The 17,833-nt window shown below is 36.4% G+C and overlaps 1 protein-coding gene across 2 annotated transcripts in view; it reads left to right on the top strand.

The window, feature by feature from the left end:
* Positions 1 to 17,833, top strand: part of CTTNBP2 (cortactin binding protein 2) — a 91,256-nt gene that overhangs the window by 763 nt on the left and 72,660 nt on the right. For both annotated transcript variants that reach the window (XM_085307085.1, XM_085307086.1), the window contains exon 2: positions 12,145 to 12,252. In XM_085307085.1, the coding sequence (XP_085163211.1) occupies positions 12,145 to 12,252 (108 nt within the window). The remainder of the gene's footprint in view (positions 1 to 12,144; positions 12,253 to 17,833) is intronic.

A 17,833-nucleotide genomic window follows, 5' to 3' on the forward strand; every position in this document is an offset into this window, starting at 1 on the left:
GAGGCGGTGACAGCGCCCGGGGCGGTGGGAGCTGTCAGCCCGCGGCGGGGAGACGCTGAGCTTAACCTTTGCCGGGCGGCCGAGCCCGCCGCAGCGAGCCTGCCTTCTCCCCGTTCCTAGCGCTCTCCTTGGTCGTGGTCAGGGCCGGGGCAGCGCCCCTTCCCCGCGCGCCCGGCGTGTGGAGACGGGCGCAGCGCGGCTGTGAGGGCCCAGCGGCCCTTACGGCGCCGGGGCTGAGCCTCAGGGGCAGAGCTGGCTCCCCGCGGAAAAACCCCGGCACCCCGGGAGAAAACCCGCGCACGCCTTTCTCGCAGGTGCTGAGGTACTTTGGGCGAAGGCAGACCCAATGTGGTGCCAGCCAGTGCGGACCGTTTGAGTGGAGCCTTTCCTCCTCTGCTTAAATTTGCAAGCGATAAGGCTTCTTTCTGCTGTTCCTCACGTAACCGATCTGCAGGAGAGCAGAAGTTAGCCGCCTCAGGTGTCCGGCTCGTTTTGTTCRCCCTGGCTTCTCACCTGTCCAGTGAACCTGAACGGTGCAGAGCAATTGCAGATCGGTCTCCCTCACGCTCTTCCTTACCCAAGAAGGAACACCCAAGAGCTGTTGTATGCATGTCTGTGGTATTTGCCTGTGCATGGTCTGGTGTTAATCAGCTTGCGTTAATAGTCCAGTTGACAGTTATTGGTGAGAGCTGGATGGGAAAAGTCCACCCTCAGGCTGTGTTCTCAAGAGTTGTAGATGCTTTTCATTGCCACAAAACACATTGGTTAGGATAATAAAATAATAAAATCCAATCTTATGATCCAAAGATCGTTTCTGAAGGTAATGACCCAAGAAGGGGGGAATGTTACTAGTTGCTGTGAAATTGAGGATATTGTTAATATTTTCTTTTGAACAGGCAGTAGTTTTTTCTCTGAAACCGTGTTGTAACTGTGCTTTAAATTCCAGACTATTGTCCTCAAAATGGAGTTTTACTTAAGGATTACTTTTTTTTTTTAATGTARTGAATCTTTGTAACATCACTAATTTAATGGATATTAAGGTAAAAATTCATAAAAACAAAATATTAAATTATTTGAAAATGAGCTTTGATCAAAAATTTATTTATAATGTAGTGTCTTTAGTATATTTTTATTATTATTTTAAGTTTAGTTTTAGGAACTCAAAACAAACAAAATAAACAAGTAATTATCTAATATTGCACTTTTAGGCAATGCAGGATAAGCCACTCCTGCAATTTGATGATCTCATTGTCTAAGGTGGAAGCAATAAGCTCTATGCCCACTGTTTTTAAAAATATTTTTGAAAACTAAAGAGATACTAGAAAGTAACCTCTGTATTCCTCTGTAACTTAAGTAATAGCTATACTTAAGCAATAACAAAATATTTTTAAAATGATGTCTTTTAATTTGCCTTCAGTYCTTAAATATTTAATACTCCTTATCATCTTTTTTTTCCCTGCTGGTATGAACTTTGGATTTTTGGTTTCCTTTTATTTCGTGTATGGGAAAGTAAAAAGAACTCTCCTATGTGATGAAAATGTTTTTTAAAGTATTTATACAATAGTGTAGTGTTCCTTTTGAAGGGTGATTATGAAGAAGTTATTTTCTGCCTTAAGCTCAAGATACAAAGTTACCAAYTGAATCATCTTGCATATTGTCAGGATTGCAGTAATAATCCAGGTGACTATTTTTTAAGTCATTCTAAACTTCAAGTTATAATGAAATACTGTTTTTTTCGGTACAATTTTAGATTTTTTATTTTTTAATTCTCGGAACCCTGAATGCACAAACGGTGCAGTGAAAACCTTTGGAAATGATAACTTGTCATAGTAGTATATTATTGTGTAAAATACTATCATGTAAATAGGAGGTATATAACACTAGACAGTACAGTACGATTTTCTCATACTAAATACTGTTACATCTTGGTACACTATCAGTACACTGTCAGTAGCATGACTGGAAAAAAAGGCTTTTCTTTGCTGCTCTTAGAAAAATTGCAGAAAAKGATAAAAAATGACCCTTCCCTTTTTATATCCACCAGGGAATTTGACTAAAAAAAAAATCTAGAGAATTTCCCTGAAAAAGTCTGGAGTGTTCTATAGGGTGTTACATTTAGGAATGAAACCAACAATCTTGTCATTCTGAGTTTCCTTTGATGAAGTACAGCAATTGGTAAGCTCACCACTTCTTTCCCACAGAAATACTGGTATTTTTACCGTGATAAGAATAACAAAGGAAAATGGCATGGGACTGAGTCTCGTCSTCTTTCATACCTACACTGATTGCACTGAAGCCAGTGGAATTGTGTTGGTGCAGCATAGACTAAAATTGAGGAGAAAAGTATGTGTCTTTTAGGATATCTTTGAGTGACTTCCATCTGTATAATATCTACTAATAATGATTATACAATGTCAAGTTGGATTATTTCTTGGTATTTTTTTTTGTTGAAACATTGGGCACCAGCCTGCAGTGTGTAGAGGTCTGACCTGTCAAGTGTTACAGCTTCAGTGAAACAAAGACTATGAAAAGCCTGTTCTGTCAAATAGAATTTGTTAAAATTATTCAGTAAAAACATTCAGTACGATCTTTCTGTTTTGGATTTTGCTTTGCCAGTGGTTGAAAGCATAAATGATATTTTTCTCTAAGAAATAGCACCTTATGCCATCTATAAAGCTGTATGTAAAAAGAATATTTGTAGACTGGAATCTTGRCTTCTCTGAAATCAGTCAGAATTTCACTGGGAGTTGATGTGCACGTGTTTGAAATGATCARTTGCTAGTGTATATTCAAGAAGCAAGAAAGTTTTGTTTCTTGAAGCAATTCTCTCTATCGTTGCACTGCTTGTAATGGTAAGTAATGGGAGAGATGGAAGATAATTTATTAAATATTAGGCCTGCAGTTTATAACATACTTGTATGTTATTATTCATCCCACAGCAACCCAAAAGTTGCACTATGGAAAATACTGTCCATGTTAATTGGATTAAAAATTGATAATGAAATAGATGGAGAGACATTCCATGACACTTTGTGGTGGGATTTTGTAGGTTTGTGTGCTTAGTTTGGTGTATTCAGGATCTGTCGGTCTGCAAGAATGCTAGTAGTRGAATTGCCACACTGGTCAATCAATATAGTGGAATGCTAAATAATGGTTTGGACAGATTTATTAGGCTAACAGAATTATTTAGRCTAACTTAGATGAGTTGGTAAGCTTCCTATCTGAAAAATGTTACAAGTAGCAGAAAATGAGGCCATAACCCTTGAGATCAAAGACTCTATGTCTTATTGGAGACTACGTCCTGAGTAATGGTCACTTGCAAAAGGACKTTGGTTAACCACCGTAATCCTAATATAAATACAAGTTCTTGGTGTACTGTTATCCTTCAGAGAAGTGATTTTCATCTGGTGAGATGAGTAACACTGTTAAGGTATTCCAACATTTATGTGAAATGCGGAAATAGCAGCGGTTCTGTTTGTTGGAGTCCTGCAACCGCTCTGTATCTCCTCTGTAATGAGAGACTAGACTCTATCCACCTTGCAATAATRTGATTTATTGTTTTGGTCTCAGAGATGATATAAAGAGATAGGAATAGAGATGGGAATGAAGAAATAGGAAGGGGAAGAAGGCAATCAGAGTTTAGGAAGACAATAGTCTGAGATCTGCATCCATAGCCTCCAAAAAGGAACAATTGATTACAGTAGCTGTGTAATACTTCAGTATGTAAACAGGAGGGTGTCAAGTGGGCTTAAGTAAGGGATACTGCCTCTGTGGTGTATGAATTGAAGATTCTTGGGTCTTGATTTTGGTTCTAACATAACACAGCGTAAGATTTAAAATTTTGAAGGAGTTAAAAACAGCTCTAAAGATAACATAAAGAATGTGGACCTATGTCTTAATCTAACCGTATACTATTTGCCTTAGAAGTAACTTATTTGAAATAGACTTTCTGGACAGAAAAAGCCTGTTAAATTTAAGCAGTAGTATAAATGTGATTACTGAAAAGTTGTGTCTCTGAATCCATAGAAAGGACGTGGGTACTTAACTTATGCTGAAATCAAAGCTACTTAAATACGTTTGAGTGTTCGTGATTTGCAAGTGTGTTTTAGCAGTTACGATACTATCTGGATATGTATAAAGCACAATGTCTTACTAATTTTTTACTTTTTTTTAAATAAATTTCTCAACTTTTCTATATATTTACAATTAATCATAGAATCATAGAATGGGTAAGGTTGGAAGGGACCTCTCGAGATCACCTAGTCCAAACACCCTGCTCAAGCAGGGTCACCTAGAGCATGTTAGACAGGCTTGCGTCCAGGCAGGCCTTGAAGATCTCCAGAGAAGGAGACTCTACAGTCTCTCTTGGCAACCTGTTCCAGTGCTCCGTCAGTCTCACTACAGCTGTTAAAAGTTTTACCACTATCCCAAGCCAAAAAGCTGCAGCAGGTAAACAAAATCTCCACAAACTTAAAAAGAAAAAAAAAACTTGAAAACAATGGAAAGCAAGGGAGCTGTGCTTGGGGAAGACGAGAGCAAAATAAGCAAGTAACTTTGTGTGGTGAACAATACAATAAAAGCCAGTGAACTAATGGATGTGCATAATTAAATGCATGTTAAGTTCTCTCATGGTCCTTAGATATGATTGTATTACATTTTAAGAAAGTTCTGAAAGTTATCCTAAGATGATGATCTCTGCAGCAAGAAACCTCAAACAAGACCTAATACTAGTTATCTGAACTCAGTGGTTCTAAAACTTTTTAGGTTTTACTCTTTTTTTTTTCTTGTGCTTGCACCTGTTTCACCCATTTCCGAGCACATTGACTTAAAGAAAAGACAACATAAAGTARATGTTGAAAGCAAAAAAATCAAGTTGTCTCTGCAGTGTCCATGAACACTGTGTGGACGTTATAATCAGTTATTTCAGTGCTCTGTGCACTTGCAGAGTTTTCTGTATTAGAAAAGGATTAGGATTAATTTGACCACCTGCTTATGTTTACGTTGAGATAATTCTTTAGACTTCCTTTTAGAGTCAATGGAAAGAAAGTGGTTATGATCTGTTTTATAAAACAGAGTTGTCTGTTTTAGAAATCTGCTTTAGGCTGAACACAATGGTGAACTCTATTTTTGAGTGAAGTGATTAGGTGACTCTTGGAGGCACAAGACTTCTGAATTAAGGTGTTTATGGGTATGCGTGGTGTTTAATATCCTATTACAGTCAGTGGAGCCTTGAACACACAGTTCTGGTGRTTACTCAGCTGGATAGTGTTCTTGACTGTTTTAACTAGGCTGAATAGGTCTCCACTGACAATAATGGGAGATTAGGCACCTCACATACTCACAGCTAACTTTCAGTGTCTTAATCCTTGTCTGAGGGCTCCCTTTAGTAGTTCACATATAAGTGTTAACAGCATTTAAGATGCTCTAGGGTATCCTAGTTAGTCAACTACTGTCAGTTCAGGTGGCATGGGTGATTCTCCTATGTCCTGTGTCATATATGCCTGTCCTGAAAAGATCTCTCTGATCCTCAAGACATCTCAGATTGCACTGGATACTTAAGTGTAGGCAGCTAAAGAGAACTAATCAAAACAGATGTTTATGCTTGATCAGATGACTTCTACTTGGGGAATGTGCTCAATATTCTAAAATGTGTAAATTGGAGTTGTGTTTCCCTGGTGCAGTGGTTTCATGCAGAGAAGGACCTGGGAGTGCTGGTGGATGACAAATTGACYATGAGCCAGCAATGTGCCCTTGTGGCCAGGAAGGCCAATGTATCCTTGGGCGCATTAGGGAGAGTGTTGCCAGCAGATCGAGGGAGGAGATGCTGCCCATCTATTCAGCCCTGATGAGTCCTCATCTCGAGTACTGTGTCCAGTTCTGGGCTCCCCAGTACAAGAGAGACATGGAGAGAGTCCAGCATAGGGCTACGAAGATGATCAGAGGGCTGGAGCATCTGCCCTATGAGGAACCTCTGTGAGAGCTGGGCCTCTTTAGCCTGGAGAAGAGAAGACTGAGGGGGGAACTTACCAATGTGTATAAGTACCTGAAGGGAGGGTGTCAGGGGGATGGGGACAAACTCTTTTCAATTGTCCCGTGTGACAGGACAAGAGGCACTGGGCAGAAATTGAAGCACAGAAAGTTCTGCCTGACTGTGAAGGGGAATTCCTTCACTGTGAGAGTGAAGTGACTGGAATAGGTTGCCCYGRGAGRYTGTGGAGTCTTCTTCTCTGGAGATCTTCAAGGCCCGCCTGGATGCAACCCTGTCTACCATGCTCTAGGTGACCCTGCTGAGCAGGGAGGTTGGACTAGATGATCTCCAGAGGTCCCTTCCAACCTTACTGATTCTATGATTCTGTAATGATAATGCACTGATGGCTATGAGGCCATCATGACATTGAAAGTTTACTTTCTATGGCCTAGTAAATAATAGCAAGTCATTATATTTTTAAAACCTTATTTAGGGTTTATGAATCCTTTGGAGGACTCTTGTGTGTATTTAATGGAGCTCAATATAAAATATGTAACAAATGTGCATATGTACCTTTCCTTTCTCTTCTAAAAGGACCCTTTTTGACAGCTTTTCCCCATGTATTTTGTGTACAGCATTTTTATGCTTATGCTCTTCCTTCATCTTTCCACCTCAACCCTTAATTATGCTCTGCAGATTTCTTTTTCATATCCTGGGTTATTACCAAGCTCCCTCTCTAAAAAGGCTATGTAGCTGCTTTTTGAGCAGGAAGGAGCTTCTTTTCCTTGGTCATTTGTGCTTAATCTACAGCTAACTTGCCTTTTGCTTCTGCCCTGCTTAAGGAAATTAGAAAGCTATGACTTTCCTATCTATCTGTTGAGACCTCTGCTAGAGGCAGCTGAGTCTTTGACAGCAGCTGTGGTAGCACAAAGAACTGCACTCCTAGCTTCTAAAGTAGCGTCTACTGAGCTGGATCAGCAAAGTCAAGCTATTGGCACTGCCAATCCCTGACAGTAAACTTTTTTGGGGGAGTGGGGGGTGGGAGAAAGAGGAGAATAAATTTAAGCCTGAAGACCTTTGCCATCATTGCCCTAAATAGCTATTTAAGTAGGAAAGAGTCCTTTCTGTTCATTTACTTCTTGGTGACCTTTCCCCTTGACAATACGCTCCATGTTCTTTSCATCTTTTCTAAAGATGATGAAGTGGGGGAAATGCCTGTACTGTTTGACTGATGTCCTAGCTCAGCCCTTTCGTATTTGGAAGGTATAGTTTGTTTTCTTTTTGGCCCTTGGTAGGGCCAAATATTTAATCTTTGATGATGGTTATTATTTTACCTCTACTCCTTCAAAGATTGCTTACAGAGCTTGTTAAATGCATTCTAGCTGATGGGCTGTTTGCTCTCTTGTCTGTGCACTTGTTTTCAGACAACACAAACTCCTTACAAAATTGGTCTGCAAAATAAAATGTAAAGTTTTAGAGACTTAGAGAAGAGAAGCTGTAGTCTTTTTCGGGTACTTTATTTTTCTCAATCACATAAACCAGACATTTTAAAAACCTGAAAAGGGAAAGGAAAATTTTCTTGTGTTTAGATTGCGTATGCCAAATTTCACCCTCAGGCAACATATTCCTACGTTTGTGTTGTAAAACCAATATAATGGATGGCTGGTTAGGCACTTGTTAAATTGTTCCAGCTTGGCACTGGGCAAGATGTATTGTAGCCAAATCTCAGATCACGTATAAGTGATGAGCTACTAATGGAGACTTTATTTTGTAGAGATGGAAGACTTATGGCTTTATTGGAAGATGTTAAGAAGATTACTTTTCTCAATCTAAATAATTTTTTTTTGTATAATGTAAGTGAACAGTGTGACATCTGAACAGCTACAAGCAAGCCTACCATGACTGATGTCCCTGTCCCCAAATGATGTCAGACAGGGAAGTGCTTGAGAGGCAAAATAATTGTATTGAATCATATGCTTTATTTACCCAAATATTAAAAAATATTTATACAATCACATCCTGAGAATACATTAAATCTTTAAACTGTATATTTTATTGAGGTTAGGGTGAGCTACGTTGTAGCTCTGTATGTGTTGATTTGGAGGTGTGCAGGAGGAGAGGCATGCTGGCATCTTCAGCAACTGCCATGTACACTCTTACGCAGTGTCAAGTGGTTCAAGGTTGGTTATCCATAATAAATTTAAGATGACCTTAAACTTTCAATCCTTAAAATACTGGAAAAAAMCCAATCATTGTAGTTTCAAAATTTGTCGGATAAGAAAGCCTCCATAGACATAAAACAACACTTGAAAAATGGTATCTCATTTTCTTATTTTATGGTAAAATAATGATGCGTATCAGATTGATGTCATTTTTCTTACATTAAAATAAGCCTTCTATAAAGGGAGGCATTAGACCCCAAAATTCACTACTTTATTTTTTCTTCATCCTAAACAGCTTTTAAATTCTGTTTTTGTCTTTGTCCATCTCTTTTGATCAATTTTTGGACATCAATTTGAGGAGAATTTTGTTTTCCTATACACATGAAGCCCTATCTGATAGCTTGAGTAGCATGGACTTTAGTCTCTATTTAATAAATCTGAGGCATCGAGCAAAAGCAGCTGGTAGCAGGTTCCCAAGTGAGTAGTTTGTTCTTGCACAATATGAGCTATGCAATGTTTACTTCAGAAGATGTTGATGCAAAAATTACAAGGATATTCAAAAAGCAATGGGGCAAATTCACAACAGGTGTATCAGTCAAGGGCTGCTACATGCAAAATTGCTATTTCTGGCTCTGGAGGTGCTTAAGCTGCAGATTGGTGGAAGCTGAGAGTGTCATTATGTGCTTGTCCTGTTCTGGTGCTGATTTTAAGGCAGGCATCCATTATTTGCTGCTGTTAGAGACAGATACCAGGCCAAGTGGGGCTTTTAGTCTGATATGCTGTAACTGTTCGTATGGAAGATTGTTTTCCTAGTTCTCAGTTCAAGTTTTTAACAGAAAAGTATAAAAGCTGCATATGTCTTTGTTATGTATGTCTATTAACTTTTATGTTTATTTATATATAACTTTAAATTATGAGATAGCACTTTTAATTGTCTATTGTTGCTGCCTTTTCATATGATCTAGCTTGGTAGTGTGTACTTGGACAAAATTTACTTTAATTGCTTGATCAGATGCTTAATTAAAAAAGCTCATCACTGTATCACGTATGTTGAATAATGCCTCGGGTTTTTTAAGAGCAAAAGAGTGTTTTCATTTATGTCTTTAACTTAACTCTTGTGGAAGACCATAGTAATAAAGTTTTACTTGAGATGTACTGTCAGTCTTTTGACAAAGAGCTGTCCTCTTCCATCTAAAGAGCCTTGGGAACCTTTTTTTTGTCAGAAGAGAAAAGCGTATTTCAGAAAGAGAAGACTTTCTAGTGGTTAAACCACTAAATGGAGACTCAAAAGACTGTTACTAAATATTGAGTTTTGCCTTACTTACTTTCTGTGTGGTTTGGAAAAAAGTACTTAATATCTGCATCAATTTTCCATCTGAAAAACAGAAGTTTAAAAAAAGCTATATGAATAAATTAAATGATGTACTTAGGTATTATGAAGTGGTTCACAGAAGAAGGAAGATGGATCAGCAGGTCCCACTGTCTGCCTGAATTAAATTCGGTAGTTAAAGGTACCGATAGTGAATTCTACTGCACTCTATGAGGCAAAAAATTGGGACTAGATTGTGTGAGGAACTGTACACTTCTAGTGACTTTGCACTTTATACACATCCACAAATTGATTCACTGTACAGAATTGTGAGGCATATTGTGAGAAGCTGCTGCAACAGATGTTGGAAAAGAGCTTTCTGAGAAACTGGTCATTTTTCTTCATCTATTACCATGAAGAGTGAGAGATATCTTTTGGTTTAGCGAGAATGCAGATCCATGCAGCAAAAATAGAGGATAATTACTGGTCAGTCTGGAATTTTTTTGGTTGGAGTTGGATGACTCTGTGCCAGGAACAGTTACATTTATTACAATTTTTTGTCCTCTTGATCCTATCCTATCCTCCAATCATTTATCCTCTTTCTGATCCACATTGTTCAAATAAAAACAGAATCTTGATATGATGTGTATCGAATACAAATAAAAAAGGTTTTGAGAGAAGATCTCCCTAGCCATTTATGCACCTCTATGTGTGTTAGATTTGCCCTGAGTTCCTTTTTTATTTTTATACTTAAAACAGCTATAGCTTTTGAGTAACTTTGATTTATGACTTCCTCTCCCATCCTGAGGAGAGAACAACTGTTTTGGGTTTCTATTTCTCAAGCCAGGTCTCCTCCTGGCTTGAGAAAGCAGAAATGGTACTTGCTTTAATTTTTATTGGATTTTCCTTAGAAGAAGTTAAGAACTTGGATGGCTGAACTTTGACTTCTTTCCCTGGGGAAAATAGCCAGTATATCCAGATATGCAGTACAGCTATCTTGGAAACTGATTGCTTCATACTGAAAAGAGCTAGTCATCTGCATCTCAGGTCTTTGCTAGGAGACACATCTACATCATAGCAAAGGCCATAGTATTTCCCTTGCAGTGAATAGTGTGTCACATACTGGGCTGGTCAACTGAATCTGGCATGAGGAATGGAGTGAGAGAGAGGCGTCTCCTGAGACTGCATCTATGTATTTGGCTTTGTGTACAGACAAAAATAAGAAACACTCTCCTGAATCAGATCTAGACCAGGCATCATGAATCAGACCAAAGGTTCATGTAGCCCAGTATTCTGTTTTTGACGGAATTAGGACATGATGGCATTAGGAGTCAGTGTTTAAGAAGAAAATACAAACCTAGTCACTTCCTGCGTGCCTTTCTCTTCTACTCCCTTGGTCCTTTGTAATTACTGTTATTTATCCATTAAAATGATCCCCTTCTTATTCCACTAGATGTTCCCTGGTGTTAGTATTGCAAGAATTTGTGAACAACAGGTTTGTATTCAAGTTATCCACTACCTTTGCAATTTTGTAAATATCAGCAACTCCCCTGCCCTCAGACCTCCAAGGGGAAGACTTCAACCCTTGTAGTCTTTCTTTATCCCGTAGTTACTCCCTCTCTCTTGATCTTTTTAGTTGCCATTTCTATACCTTCACATGAGAACTACATGCAGTGCTTGAGATGTAGGTGCAGCAGTATTTTATAAAGTGGTAAAATAAGGATCTTAATCTTATAAGGGAGGGATTATGTGCCTAACTCCCACCTGACATTTCCCTACCCTTTTCCAGATCATTGATGATGTTATTGAATAAAACTGGCAGTGGTTCCTGGGGTCCTCCACTGCTGATCTGTCTCTTATCTTGAAAAGTGGCTATCACTACTGTTTGCTTCCTATCCGTAGGGTATCTTTTCCTCCAATACTGTGGCACACTGGTTTCATTAATAATGTTTAGCATAGAGTCTTGTCAAAAACATCTTAACAATTTAAGTACTTTATTGTGCATTCCCTTTATCCATGTGTTCGTTGACACTCTTGTAGAACTCAGTAGTTTTTGGATCGATATAAGTTACTGTGGCTATGAAATGTTGTATGTTAGTGCTTCTTAAACCTGAAGTATGTTCTCCAGTCAGACAAATGGGATGGCAGATAAAGCATACAGGTATGGTTTCATACATCTCTTCACAYGTTGTGCATCAAAAATTGGCATTCAGCCTAGTATACTGTGATGACGTAGTAGTTTGCCAGTGGGGGACAGGCAGCTTTGGATTAGGTGCATTGCCCTGTGATCTGGATTTCTGTCACCTTCTCTCACCTTCAATCCTGATGTGCTGCTGTTTCAGGTCGGTTGAAATGTTTCTGTCACTGTGAGACTGAACATAGGAACTGTCAATCACAAAATTGGTTTCTTTTCCATTTCACCTTATCATTCACAGGACTGCAGGATCAATTCCTTGCAGCAGTATAGAATTTGAAACAGTATGGCATGCTGGAAGATTTTTTATTTCTTCAGTTTAAATAAAAATAGTTGGACTATTTGCTGTTGATTTTGACCTTACATACTACAAATAAAACCATCTCAAGTTTTGACAGTTATGAATATTTGAGGAACCTATGATTAGGACATGACATGTCTACGTTTTTGATTTACAATAACTAATATAGTTATTTAATTAGTGAGTTTATCAGTATTTTGTTTCTTACAGAAAAGAGAATTTGATGTGGATAACCTGAGCAAGCCAGAATTGCGCATGCTTTTGAGTATAATGGAGGGAGAACTGGAAGCACGAGACCTTGTAATTGAAGCCTTGCGGGTAAGTTACAGGGTTATTTTTTAGATTCTTTTTTTGCTGCTTCATTTTTACTGTACATAAAACATTAGTGGAAGAATAAATTGTGGTTTTTTTAAGAGTCTTATGTTGATTAAATCTAAGTAATCACAAAATAAGTTCTTGTTGAATTGTTACCACTCAGTAACTCTATGCAACTTGTGTATAAAATAAAATTTAGAATAAAATACCAACAAAAATTTTCTTGTGGTAGGGGAAAAAGCAAAATGACTTCTCTTTAAATTCTGTTGTATTGTAGAATCCGTTGCTTATGAAAGGAGGGAATAATTCCAAAGGAACATAGAGTCCATTCTTCATTTGTTCTGATGGTCTACATGTTTGCATACATTTAATGTATTTAATATATCCATCTTTCTGCAGGATAGGAAGAGGGACAAAATTGGATAATCATGTCTGATTAGAGAAAAGTTTTTAAAAAATATGAAATGCAGACTGTATATTTTAGTAGCATTTACGAGTGCTTGATTAGATTTTGCTGTGCTAGGCATATACGTGAAGATTTCTGCTTTAGAAGGTTGTGCTCCGAAGGGCAGTTTGCAATTTGACTAGAAAATGTACAAACAAAATTATATTTTAATCAAAAGATTATTTTTTATGCCTGTAATGAATATAAAATTGATCATGAACAGAATAAAATTTAACAGAGTTGCCAAACAGAATTCAGATTTAGGGGGAAAACAGTCTTACATGAACTGAAAATATTTGTAGCTTCATAGTTGGATAGAGGCAAATTATGGCCTTTAGGATCTCTTACAGTAAAATCTCAATATAATAGAATACATCTAAGTGTGCTTTGTATATTTATATATATATATATATATATATATATGTATGTATGTATGTATATATTATGGTTATGAGGGAATGTTGGAACATTTTCCGTTTGTAATGTCACAAAACAATTGCAAACACATTTTTATTCAATTTTAACTTGTTTTGTTACGGCTTCAGCTCACTTGATGCAAATGGAGTTTTCAGGTAGCTGTCACTGATGTACCTGTTCTAATAACTAAATAGTTTATGTGCATAAACCTCTGTTATAAAAATACTATTTCCGTTTTGTAAAGTCAATGAGACACTGGAAGCAATATGTTTCCAGGAGTTTACAACACTTTGAAGTCATTTGGTGTTTGGCCTTCAGGTATATGCATAGTTCGAAAAGTACTGCCTTTTCGTCTAGCAGCTTTAAAATTTCACATTTAATTTGGCCAGACAGGGCATTTTATTTTCCCAGACTACCAACATAAGGTTATTTACAAGTAGTAAAAAGGGAAAACAATGTACACGCCCCATTCAGCGTCTCTTTTTTGACTGTTCTAATTTTGCAGGAGTGCAAATAGAATATTTACATAATTTTCTTTAATAAATATTCATTAACAAGCTACTATAGTAAAGTATCTCATACCTACTTAATAGAAAGTACCTAGCAAATAATGGATGTATTGCTATTGAATAAAATACAGAAAAATGAATGCAGTACACTTTTGATAATAGTGAACATTAAATATCCAGCATAGTGCAGTCTCAGGAGAGAGAAAGTCTACATTACTGATTTTCCACACACCTGCTGAAGCTGGTAGTAGGTAACAGTGGCTTATTGATGACTAATGGAGAGATCAAAACAAAACATAGCTCACATTCACATAAGATGTAGAAACATCAAAAATCTTTTTTTTTTCCTCCTCCTGCTTCTGAGTTCCCAGTTCCTATACTTTTTAGTATAATTCTCAAAATAAAATTAATGTGGAACTTAATCCTCCAGGCAGTTTACCCTTTTAACTGTACTAGTATTGGGAAACTTGGAAGTTATATCTGCTAAAGAACTGGGAGCCTGATATCTTGGCATATGACACTTCTGGATCTTCTGACTTATTTGAGAATCTGAGTTACTGCAAGTCAGCAATACTAGCAATCTGAGCCTCCAAACAACCAAATAAGCTACTAGGTAGCTAAGTGTAGGTCTATTTTTAAAAGTAAATAGCAGGAAAATACCATGGGAATTATGCTGAATTTAATACAGACTCTGACTATTTTTGTTTCAGCTAATTGACAAACCTTGTATACTGTTATTTTCAGACTTAAACTGTGGCTAGAAGTAGGTTCCTTCAATAATAAAGAACCATAAATTGATATAAAGTAGACACCATTTTTTTTGAAATTTATATTTAATCAGTTATGCTAAGGGAAAAATCTTGAATTGTACTAGTACAGTATCGTTAGAACTCTCTTTAAAGGACTTTCTGTAAAGTGAATATGCTTAATAAATATTTCCCGTTAATTCATACATATATTCTTCTTTCTGCAGCAGCTGTAATAATGTAATTGTGTCTAAATTCTGCAGTACCCTAACAAGTGTGTATTTGATTATCAGGATATTCAAACTAGATTTCTTCCAGATGTCAGTCCTTAATGTCCTATTTGTTAATATCATTCTGAAGTCCATGTGACTTGAGAGTTGTGTATATCCTCTTGAGAGATCTGAGTGTTTTTAAAATTAGCTGTTGCAATGTGGATTTTACTGGAGACACTGAATAATACATTGTTTCTTTACCAAAGGAAATCTGTTTTGTTCAAAATGCAAGATAGTACTAACTTGAACATTTATCTAAAAAAGACGTTAATTATTCTGAAACAGATTTTGATAAATACCTTGTTTTTCTGCATTCATTAAACAATTTTTAGCAGTCATAAAGAAATGGCTTTCATGTGAGGAAAAGAGTTCTTATGTCATTATGCCTGCTACTTCAGGCAAACGTTACATACATTCTTTTTTAAAAGGTGATCAGGCTGTATTAGGAAAGGGTTTTTTAATCCCATTTATACTTGAGGCTGTTTCAAAGTCTAATTTCTCTGGTTTGTCAAAAGCTACTAAGATACAGCCTTAGTTGTGACCAGGTAGCACATGTATTGTCTTTTCATCTTAAATGATTTTCCTCTCAGTTTTTAGCTGTTGTGAGATTAATTTATTTATTTATAAGTAGTTTTATATGTTCTTGTTCTTTTAAGAAGTGAATCTTTAATCTTTGCTTATAAAATATCTGTCTCTTGATTGTAATTGTAGATTCTTCTCTAGAATGACACAAGTTTAAATTCAGCATACCTAAATGTGTGTGCCCTTATCCATACTGATTTTTGCAGGGCTTCCCTGAAGGTTTTTAAAATTCGTGCARTTGGTACTGCTTATGAATCTATTGGAACTGTCCTGGAAAATCCTGGCATTATAGTGGGCAGCTCTTGACTGATCACAGAAGGACTGATAATGCACAATATAATTAGTTAAATACTGACTCATGTGATGAGTAACTCACATTTAGCATGAAGTTTCCCTTTAAAAGGACCTCTTTGATGTCTCTCTGTTAGTCTGACCTTTTCCATTTTGTAATTTCTTACTGACCTCTGTTTCTCAGTTAACTAATTTTCTGTCTGATGCCGCATCACATGCTTTACTGAAGTTCTGAGACATATTAGAGCTTATGTATTTTCTTTGTCTAGAAAACAAATTATGAAGAAGCACACCACCTTCAACATTCATAGGTGAGATTTCTTTGCAGGTTGACTCAAAGGAGCATAGTTCTCATGGTGTCAAATGTCTTTCTCCTGGTATACATGCTGTACTGTAGCAATGAACACTTTACCCACACTTTTTACTGCTGAAATCAAACACAAATTTCTTTCAGTGAGTTAAGGACTATGAACTAGGATGCAGGAACAATATTTCTGGATCAGATACGAAGTCGAAACTTGTTCCTTACAGTTTGTTTTCTATGATGTGTATACTATGTATACATTGTAGAGTAATCACTTAAACCATTTTTAAAATTTTGTTTTAAATTCTTTTTGCTCATCTTGGAAATTTACTTTTCAAGATTGCAGCTTAATGCATCTTGCTATATTGTAAGAGTGTGATTTGTCCCTGTGGATTCTGTTGTATTAAGTGTTGATGGCCTCTTTCATTTTTCTGGAATGAACTTCAGTCTTATATTGGGAGTGAACTCCACAACCTAATAGCTTATAGAAATGTAAAATGATAATCTTTTGAATATATATGTTATGTATTTGTAGCTTCTATGTAAATACCAATAAAATTATATATAGCTTTATGAATCAGTAAAAATTTGGAATTTCATTTATTTCACTTTGTGTCAGTGCTGCTGTGATACTATTATTCTGAAAAGGAAAGAACTTGGATTTCAGAATTGTGTTATCTTCAGATGCTTCTCTTCTGGCTGTCTATTTAAAATGTATTCATTATATCATAAGAGGAATTTGTATTTCATGATTTTAAGCTTAGTTTTTCTTGATATTGTCACATGTCTTATAAAAGGGCTATCAACTCCTCATATGCACTTGGTTTTTAAGATGTTCCTTAACTTTTAATTATTTGAAATTTAGTTCTATCAAATTAAAATAAAGAAGAATGGCTTAAGATTTTTTTACTCTGATTTGAGAAAAAAAAAAAGTAAAGTAGGTAACTTTAGATCTGTCAGCTGGGTATTATTCCAGTTGGGTATTATTCCAGTACAAACTAGTAATGTGTCCAAAAGCATATTATATTCTATAAAAAAAAATTGAGAAATGCCAATCAGTTTGTGATTGTGGAAATAAATCTTGTTAAAATAACTTACCTCATGAAGGGGAAAAAAGATAAAAATGTAGTTAGTAAAGTTAATAATGTTGATGTGATAGATTTTATTAAGGCACTTGAATTTGTGCCACATGATAACTTAGGGAGAACCAAACCCGAGGTGGTACATCTTAGCAATAACTAACTCATTTTAGTGTATTTTTGTCCATAATGGAATATAATGTTTCCATTGTATTTTATATAAATTTTTGATATATTGAAATTTGGTTTGAAGCAAAAATAAAACTTCACATCCAGGCTATATTCAGAAGAAATACACAAATTACATTGGTATACTTTTACATTTTCCTGATACATCATTGTTGTTGTTCCTGTATAATATGTACAACTGCTGATATATAATGACACGCAGCAGTCTTATTTTTTAAAATTAAGGGATATTGCTTCTTGATACAGTGATTGAAACATTATCTTACAGGGTCAATAGCTCCCATTATTATTGTAATAAAGTAGTTTGGTGGTTTGATATAAACAGAGAAATACTAAGTTTTTTTTTTGTCCTTAGCATGTATTTCTTATGGCATACTCTGACTTGTACAATACAGAATCATAGCATTTTGCTGAATTGTCTCTATTTGAACTCTGTTACTTTTTTTAAAGAAGATTGACTACTGGTATTTGGAAGTCAGAAAAATTCACATTTTTTTTAAAAAAGTATGGTAATTATCGACTAGAGCAATTTAAGTTGCTGTACAAGTTCAGGCCTGTGAGGACCAACATCACTGGAATAGCAGATCTTTGTCATACTTGGGGTCAAATTTTGAGATTTACTCTCCAAGTGAACAGTTAAATTGCTGTTGAGGGCAATGTCAAGGTTCATCTCAAAGGAGGTGATCTTTGTGTAAATCTTTCTAATTATACCTCTGGCTTTGCAGTAACTATTACAGTGAATTACTTAAG

The sequence above is a fragment of the Rhea americana genome, unplaced genomic scaffold (genome assembly GCF_003343005.1).
Source record: "Rhea americana isolate MKP2758 unplaced genomic scaffold, rheAme1 scaffold_252, whole genome shotgun sequence".
NCBI classification, from domain to species: Eukaryota; Metazoa; Chordata; class Aves; order Rheiformes; family Rheidae; genus Rhea; species Rhea americana.